General features: G+C 41.7%; 1 protein-coding gene across 4 annotated transcripts in view; it reads left to right on the forward strand.

Moving 5' to 3' along the window:
* Window positions 1–8,854, forward strand: part of mybbp1a (MYB binding protein (P160) 1a) — a 47,851-nt gene extending 38,997 nt beyond the window's left edge. The window contains exons 24-28 of one of the 4 annotated variants that reach the window (XR_014620034.1): window positions 2,388–2,501; window positions 3,204–3,419; window positions 5,745–5,860; window positions 7,094–8,660; window positions 8,760–8,854. Coding sequence is in view for 1 of the 4 variants with exons in the window: in XM_084320729.1 (XP_084176855.1) it covers window positions 2,388–2,501; window positions 3,204–3,419; window positions 5,745–5,860; window positions 7,094–7,472 (825 nt within the window). In the remaining 3 variants the exon portion in view is untranslated. The other 3 variants (XR_014620035.1, XR_014620036.1, XM_084320729.1) reach the window with 3 other exon arrangements.
* Window positions 8,855–9,932: the final 1,078 nt, after the last annotated feature.

Below are 9,932 nucleotides of genomic sequence, written 5' to 3' on the forward strand. Positions count from 1 at the left end.
GTCTAGTCATCGCTCTTTAACTGAGTTAAACACATCTGTACATCAAGCTAGGGCTGGGCGATATGACGATATTATATAAATATCGGGTACAGTTCATTAACGATACACTTTTTTAACGTATCGTGGATATCGTGATGTTTTGCCCAAGAGGATTGTGTCGCCTCAATCTGGTCCACACCCGTTCAAACTTTTGAACAACGCCGCCCCCACACACACACTACTGCATCAAAGTTACTACTTAAGTTATTATTAACAAAGGCATTCGTTTTGTGGCATTAACGTTATATAGTTACACGTTCAATAACATCAGCGTATTTACCCAAACATAGCAACGTCCGATGACGACATAGATAGCAAGCATTACTGTTCATATCTCAGCCCGTGCTGAGTTGTGCGTGCCCATTCTGCGGTCTGTTAATAAAGTTTTCAATCAGACAGATGTATGGAAAGGCTTTTATTATAACATTCGTTGCAGTAAAATCATTATGCATCGTTTAGTCATGCTGCGCTGGTAATCACTCGTCGGCCGCGGGGAGCTGTTGTTGTTGTCGTTGAGCTGAGCTCTCGTCAAAATCAATGGCGGACAGAGCGGAAAGTAAAAAACGCATAGCGCTTGCCGATTGGTGCTAAGAACAGCAGGGCGGGTGTGACGTAATTGGCAGACTCGACTGTCAATCAAAATTATTCTGTTGCCGGCTGAATGATTGAATGAATGAAAACGTTATTAACGATTGCAGAATGGGTACAATACAGTACAGCTCAATACAACAATAGTGGACTGACTGGAGGATGAAGACCAGAAAAAGACTTTCGGCTTTTTTACATAAGGGTCCTCCATTTTCAATTCATCAAAACATTTAGAGACATACAAATATACAGTAGTTTCATTAAAATGCTATTGATTGATTGATTGATTTAAAACTGTATTAACATATTGCAGAATGGGTACAGTACAGCTCAATACATACAATTGTTAAGGGGATGCAGACCAGAGAAAGACTTTCGTCTTGTTTACATCAGGGTCCCCCATTTTCAATTAATCATATTTCATATCTAAATCATATAATATCTCATTGCTAAATATATGCAATATATAATCTAATAATCTAAATCTAATATATAATATAAAAAAGCTAAATGCATGGGTATTTTATTTTGTCTTTAATGTTAGCTTGCAAACTCAAATACTGTCTTGGTAAGCCTCATAATGAATTGTTTGGGTAAAAAAAGAAAAACATTGTGATGTGTATCGTGTATCGCCGAAAGGTCAGAAAATATTGTGATATCATATTTAGACCATATCGCCCAGCTCTACATCAAGCTGTGTGTGTGTTTCTATCTATTTCTGTGTGCTTGCCTACATATGTGTTTATTCATCTCATATGTGTTTACTTGCCTACATTAGGGCTGTCCCCGACTAAGGATTTGGATGATCGACTGTGATTGGCCAAAATTTGCCGTTAGTCGACAAAAAAAAATTATAATATTTGTAATTTAATTAAAAAAAAAATGTTTATCATTCCATTTGGGCTGTGGGGGTGCTTAATGTCTGAGGGAGTCGACTGAAGGCTTCTTGTCCTCTGCAAAAGCATGCAATTGGTCCACTGATGGATACATCTTGATATTTGTCTAGTCTAGTGTGTTCATTAGAGGTGAAATCCTCTTTCTGTGCCTGTTTTCTTAGGCAGTTAGCCTCTGGTATGCGTGCCATTAGCGTTAGCCACGCTTCTAGGCCTCTTTTCTTTTGGAAAGAATGATACAAAAAAAATATATACCGTACTTTTCGCACTATAAGCCGCACCTGACTATAAGCCGCAGCAGCTAAATTGAATGATGTGTACATATATAAGCCGCACTGGACTATAAGCCGCAGGTGTTTTAATGTTTAATTACCATATGTAATTAGCATTGGGACACAATACTGTCGGACAAATAACAAGAATTAACTAATTTACAAGTTGTATTAAGTTTAGCAAATAAGGGAACAGATAAATAACATTTCAATGCAGTCAAAAAAGCAATATTTTGATTTTTACATTTTCGGGTTTGGTCACGTCGAGTCACATATAAGCCGCACCGTTATATAAGCCGCAGGGTCGAAAAATCTGGGAAAAAGCCGCGGCTTATAGTCCGAAAAGTACGGTATATATTTTTTTGTATTCGACTAAGAGGTTGGCTGGTCGACTACGGCTCCTTTCGACCGATTAGTCGACTACGGTAATTGACTAATAGGGGTCAGCCCTAGCCTACATATATGTTTATTTGTCTCATGTGTGTGTATTTGTCTCATGTGTGTCTATTTGTCTCATCATGTGTGTTTATTTGTCTCGTGTGTGTGTGTGTGTATTTGTCTCATGTATGTATTTGTGTCTCTCCGTGTGCTCCAGGGCCAGGCATGTGTGCTGGTATTGAGGGGTCTACAGAGCAGGGAAGTTCAGCGTCTGATGCCTGGTACTGCATGGACAGAGATGTGTCACAAGGCTGTGGGCCAGCTGGCCTTGGTAAGTATTTAACTGACCACAAAACACTCCCAACACTAAATAAAATGCTGGTCCATTAGGTTGGTTTTATTTAATGTGGATGTTGGGTTGATTAGGTAGGTTTTATATAATGGCTTATGTGGACAGTGGGTTGATTGGGTAGGTTTTATATAATGGCTTATGTGGACAGTGGGTTGATTAGGTGGGATTTATATAATATAATATATGAAATTCAATATTCAAATTTAGAAAAATATATATGAATTTGAATAGCAAACTGCCTGTTGAATGTAAAACGTAAAATTAATCACTGGTTCTTGTCTCTTTTTCATGATTTGGGAAAAATGTGCCTGTAATGCAAGCCAATAAATGGGTGTTACAAAGCATGGCCCAATGCCAAATGTCCTAACGATGCTATTCATTATAGTAACATAACAGACAGAACCTGTTAATTGTAAGCATTTTACACCTGCTTTGTGGTAATATATAAATTGTATCGTTGATATTCAAATGTCATAAAAATGTGCCTCATATCAGCCTATTCATATTCAAGGACGGGTGTTGATAACGTTAGTTAATCACTATGATACAACACAACAGGTAGTCCTTGTACAAACGAATGACTTGTTTGTGTCCATGGTGTGTGTTCTCTCCCCTGTCCGGCAGGCAGGCGTTTTGTTCAGTACACAGTTGGTTAATACTAGTGTGTGTTTCTAATCCCAGAGTCTGAAACAGGTGGTTCCGAGTGAGCCCAAAGTGGTCCCGAGTGAGCCCAAAGTGGTCCTGAGTGAGCCCAATATGGTCCAGAGTGAGTCCAAAGTGTCCAAAGTGGTCCCGAGTGAGTCCAAAGTGGTCCAGAGTGAGTCCAAAGTGGTCCAGGAGAAGATGCTCAAAGCCCTGGAGCTCAGTCATTTCCTGGTGAAGACCATCCAGCAGAAGGTACCTGGGGTGGGAGGTTCAGATACACCCTTAGTTCAGAGATACACCCTGAGTTCAGATACAACCTTAGTTCAGATACACCCTGAGTTCAGATACACCCTTAGTTCAGATACACCCTTAGTTCAGAGATACACCCTGAGTTCAGATACAACCTTAGTTCAGATAAACCCTTAGTTCAGATACACCCTGAGTTCAGATACACCCTGAGTTCAGATAAACCCTTAGTTCAGATACACCCTGAGTTCAGATACAACCCTTAGTTCAGATACAACCCTTAGTTCAGATACACCCTGAGTTCAGATACATCCTTAGTTCAGATACACCCTGAGTTCAGATACACCCTTAGTTCAGATAAACCCTGAGTTCAGATACACCCTTAGTTCAGATAAACCCTGAGTTCAGATACACCCTGAGTTCAGATACACCCTGAGTTCAGATACACCCTGAGTTCAGATAAACCCTTAGTTAAGATACACCCTTAGTTCAGATACACCCTTAGTTCAGATACACCCTGAGTTCAGATAAACCCTTAGTTCAGATACACCCTGAGTTCAGATACAACCCTTAGTTCAGATACAACCCTTAGTTCAGATACACCCTGAGTTCAGATACATCCTTAGTTCAGATACACCCTGAGTTCAGATACACCCTTAGTTCAGATAAACCCTGAGTTCAGATACACCCTTAGTTCAGATAAACCCTGAGTTCAGATACACCCTGAGTTCAGATACACCCTGAGTTCAGATAAACCCTTAGTTAAGATACACCCTTAGTTCAGATACACCCTTAGTTCAGATACACCCTGAGTTCAGATACACCCTGAGTTCAGATACACCCTGAGTTCAGATACACCCTGAGTTCAGATACACCCTGAGTTCAGATACACCCTGAGTTCAGATACACCCTTAGGGCTAGATCCACAAAGAATGGATTGCACGGTGCTAATTGCACCCTTACTTACAATTAGGGATGCTCGATATTGGCTTTTTTACCGATACCGATATTCCGATATTGTCCAACTCTTAATTTCCGATACCGATATCAACCGATACATGCAGGGTTTCCCACCCAAAAAAACTGAATAATTTCAGGTAACTAATCATTTCACTGGATGCAATATTGTTATTGTTTTTTTTATTTTTTAAACCGATACAGATATTTTCCGATATCACATTTTACTGCCGATATCGGCCGATAATATCGGACATCCCTACTTACAATTCATTATGAATTGAAAATGGAGGACCCTGATGTAAACAAGATGAAATTCTTGATTGATTGAATGAAAATTGTATTAACAGATTGCAGAATGGGTACAATACAGTACGGCTCAATACACACAATTGTTAAGGTGATGCAGACCAGAGAAAAACTTTTGTCTTGTTTACATCAGGGTCCCCCATTTTCAATTCATAATGAATTGTAAGTAAGGGTGCAATTAGCACCGTGCAATCCATTCTTTGTGGATCTAGCCCTTAGTGTGCAGTGTGCACAGACTTTCCTCTGATGTACTCAAGGGCTTTTATTCAACTTATAGATGAGGGAAGAGAGACAAAGAGAAAGGACACTCACACAGCCACAGACGAGATGAGAAAGTGAAAACAATAAACACATATCATAAATGTTTTTAAGATTGTCAAAAGTACTGTTATCGCAGTACTGTACACTTTGTTGTCTATATTGTATATATTTTTTTAATAAATGTTTTCAGACTGTGTTTTGTATTGTGCTAGCAGCAATATATATTTTAATAAATGTTTTCAGACTGTGTTTTGTATTGTGCTAGCAGCAGTATATATTTTAATACATGTTTTCAGACTGTTTTGTATTGTGCTAGCAGCAATATATATTTTAATAAATGTTTTCAGACAGTTTTGTATTGTGCTAGCAGCAATATATATTTTAATAAATGTTTTCAGACTGTGTTTTGTATTGTGCTAGCAGCAATATATATTTTAATAAATGTTTTCAGACAGTTTTGTATTGTGCTAGCAGCAATATATATTTTAATAAATGTTTTCAGACAGTTTTGTATTGTGCTAGCAGCAATATATATTTTAATAAATTTTTTCAGACAGTTTTGTATTGTGCTAGCAGCAATATATATTTTAATAAATGTTTTCAGACTGTGTTGTATTGTGCTAGCAGCAGTATATATTTTAATAAATATTTTCAGACTGTGTTGCGTTTTGTTCGGTTCTCACTCATTGTGACGTTGTCTCCAGCTATGGCACTTTGGGCTGAACATTACAGGCAGCAAGGTTTTTAATGCACATATTATGGGAACACAGACTTAAGTTTCTTGACTCTCGCTGTGTCTTGTAGAAATTGTCGATGGATCTGGTGCCACTTCAGAAGGTCCTGCAGCCGGGACTGTGCCTCAACAAGACCGGGCAGCTGGAGGACAGATACTGGGCCGTCATGAAACTCTTTGGAGTCATGTGAGTTGCCCACATGCTGGATTTTATTGTCCTTTGTTATGTATTTAGATGTGAATAGAATTGTGGATACATTAAATTTGTTTAGTTTTTATTCATTTGTATTCCTGATTTGTTCTACTGTCGAGTCCTTCAATAGATGTGGAGTCTTTGGATTATATTCCAATGGGTTTGTGTGTCATCGTGTGAACATGTATGTTGTGTGTCATCGTGTGAACATGTATGTTGTGTGTCATCGTGTGAACATGTATGTTGTGTGTCATCGTGTGAACATGTATGTTGTGTGTCATCGTGTGAACATGCATGTTGTGTCATCGTGTGAACATGTATGTTGTCGTGTGGCATCGTGTGAACATGTATGTTGTGTGTCATCGTGTGAACATGTATGTTGTGTGTCATCGTGTGAACATGTATGTTGTGTGTCATCATGTGAACATGTATGTTGCGTGTCATCGTGTGAACATGTATGTTGCGTGTCATCGTGTGAACATGTATGTTGTGTGTCATCGTGTGAACATGTATGTTGTGTGTCATCGTGTGAACATGTATGTTGTGTGTCATCGTGTGAACATGTATGTTGTCGTGTGGCATCGTGTGAACATGTATGTTGTCGTGTGTCATCGTGTGAACATGTATGTTGTGTGTCATCGTGTGAACATGTATGTTGTCGTGTGGCATCATGTGAACATGTATGTTGTGTGTCATCGTGTGAACATGTATGTTGCGTGTCATCGTGTGAACATGTATGTTGCCTGTCATCGTGTGAACATGTATGTTGTGTCATGTGAACATGTATGTTGTGTGTCATCGTGTGAACATGTATGTTGTCGTGTGGCATCATGTGAACATGTATGTTGTGTGGCATCATGTGAACATGTATGTTGTGTGTCATCGTGTGAACATGTATGCTGTGTGTCATCGTGTGAACATGTATGTTGTCGTGTGGCATCATGTGAACATGTATGTTGTGTGTCATCGTGTGAACATGTATGTTGTCGTGTGGCATCATGTGAACATGTATGTTGTGTGACATCATGTGAACATGTATGTTGCGTGTCATCGTGTGAACATGTATGTTGTTGTGTGGCATCATGTGAACATGTATGTTGTGTGTCATCGTGTGAACATGTATGTTGCGTGTCATCGTGTGAACATGTATGTTGTGTGTCATCGTGTGAACATGTATGTTGTGTGTCATCGTGTGAACATGTATGTTTCTCTGCCCGTTTTCAACAGTAAACCCAAAACGGTGAAGAGAAACAAGGCCGACAAGGAACCGGAGCAACAAAACGTCCTCAAGAAGAAGGAGAAAGGCTTCCTGCCAGAGACCAAGAAGAGGAAGAACCGTCCCAAGAAGGGGATCCCTGGGCATGTGGAAGCGGCGGTCGCCCAGGGTCATAACCCAAACTTGATGCCGCTCAAACCGGAGGGAGGCGAGGAGGGAGCGGCCAAGAAGAAGAAGAACAAGAAGAAGAGGAAACAACAACAACCGGGTGGCGGAGGAGGAGAGGCCACATCACAGCCCAGTCCCGCCAAGAAGGCCAAGACGCAGCCTGCCGGCAAACCACCACAGAAGAAGAATAAGAAAAAAGCGAAGGTTGCAGGAGATCAGTGAGCGGGACACGCTGGTGCGCGGTCTGCATCTGGCGGCGTGGTGGTTCTCCCCTCCCCGCCCCCTGGTGGTTACAGGTGTACAGTGCGCGGTGTAGGGACGTACACCGGTACCACCGCTGACGCCGATTCCGAGTGCGCCGACTGATGCCCAAGAACCCATCCGATCCATTGGGTTTTAGTGAGTGGTGCATCGGACTGAGATCCCACCTTTTTTCTACGCGTTTAGAAAAAGAAAAGGGCACAAAAACCAAGTCCTTAAAACACGGGAACAGATTTTTAGTATTGGAGAAATGTTCCCGTCTTTTCCGACGGTATTTAGTGCTCGCTTTGATTAAAGAACCCTATTCACTAAAGGCCAAGCGCCTGTATTTCAGCTCGCCGTCGGTCCTGACGTCGGCGTCGGTGCAATTCTCCAGCCCCTTTCGGGTGTAAAGGTTTTCGGAACGTTTCCTGGTGGTATTCTAACTTGGGATTCTAGAATCCAGTAGCCGTTGTTACATGGTGGTTAGAATGTTCAGTTCTCAACAGTCTTATCTCGCGTGTGACACGCTACACCTGAGAGGCCAGTGTGGTAGTTCTCCTCGTGTGACACGCTACACCTGAGAGGCCAGTGTGGTAGTTCTCCTCGTGTGACACGCTACACCTGAGAGGCCAGTGTGGTAGTTCTCCGATACTTGTTGGTTGTTGCTCGTCTATGTGGACGACGTTCACACGCTGTACGTTCTCTGGCCTCCCGTGTGGGGCCTCGGTCAGATGTCTTTACAGGACCCACTCTGCTTATTTTCAGCTTCGACTCTATTTTTATACTATCTAGGCATCGTAACGATGAATTCCAACCAACATCTCGTCATTTGGACCACGACACTCTAGCCTCTCCTGGCTTTAATGTAAAGCTTGGTCAACACGCTGGTTATCTCGGCAGTGTGCGAGTGCACTGTGGGGTGTCTTGCTTTTCATTTCGGCGCCCTTGTTAACCGGTTAGAACAGCCACACAGCCCATGTTAACAGGTTAGAGCAGCCACACGCAGCCCGTGTTTAGAGCAGCCAGACAGTGGCCATGTTAACAGCTACACAGTGACCATGTTAACAGGTTAGAGCAGCCACACAGTGACCATGTTAACAGGTTAGAGCAGCTACACAGTGACCATGTTAACAGGTTAGAGCAGCCACACAGTGACCATGTTAACAGGTTAGAGCAGCCACACAGTGACCATGTTAACAGGTTAGAGCAGCTACACAGTGACCATGTTAACAGGTTAGAACAGCTACACAGTGACCATGTTAACAGGTTAGAGCAGCCACACAGTGACCATGTTAACAGGTTAGAGCAGCCACACAGTGACCATGTTAACAGGTTAGAGCAGCCACACAGTGACCATGTTAACAGGTTAGAGCAGCTACACAGTGACCATGTTAACAGGTTAGAACAGCTACACAGTGACCATGTTAACAGGTTAGAGCAGCCACACAGTGACCATGTTAACAGGTTAGAGCAGCCACACAGTGACCATGTTAACAGGTTAGAGCAGCCACACAGTGACCATGTTAACAGGTTAGAGCAGCCACACAGTGACCATGTTAACAGGTTAGAGCAGCTACACAGTGACCATGTTAACAGGTTAGAGCAGCTACACAGTGACCATGTTAACAGGTTAGAGCAGCTACACAGTGACCATGTTAACAGGTTAGAGCAGCTACACAGTGACCATGTTAACAGGTTAGAGCAGCCACACAGTGACCATGTTAACAGGTTAGAGCAGCCACACAGTGACCATGTTAACAGGTTAGAGCAGCTACACAGTGACCATGTTAACAGGTTAGAGCAGCTACACAGTGACCATGTTAACAGGTTAGAGCAGCCACACAGTGACCATGTTAACAGGTTAGAGCAGCCACACAGTGACCATGTTAACAGGTTAGAGCAGCCACACAGTGACCATGTTAACAGGTTAGAGCAGCCACACAGTGACCATGTGGTCGTGTGATTTCCACCGTGGCTTGAATTGGAGCAGGGAGAGCTACAGTTCAGGCTGACAGCCCTCAGGTCTCTCACACCAGGCAGCGAGAGCTACAGCCCCCCTCAGGAGCCCAGAGAAACGTCTCGTTCGTGGTCCAGTTGAAAATATTTTGGTTGGAATCGATTTGAGAATAATACATAATCAACTCCATTTCTTTGTGTTACTCCATATTACTCCAGAAAGAAATTACTCCATAATTTGGTGTAATTAAATCTCCAATAATGACATCTCCCAATTTAATTGTAATTAATTACATGTGATAAATAAATAAAACATTTTCAGTATTTAGTTCCTTAGATATTTGGTTGTAATTCTTGTTTTCATTTGATGTGAATATAAACGTCTTTATAACTGAAACACCTTGCCAGAAAATTTTTGTTTTCACTTGTCTGCAAGAAATTGTCAGTGTGATGTCACTTTCACTTCTATAACATTGAAGTCGC

Source organism: Notolepis coatsorum (genome assembly GCF_963971535.1).
Source record: "Notolepis coatsorum genome assembly, chromosome: 8".
Classification (NCBI taxonomy): domain Eukaryota; kingdom Metazoa; phylum Chordata; class Actinopteri; order Aulopiformes; family Paralepididae; genus Notolepis; species Notolepis coatsorum.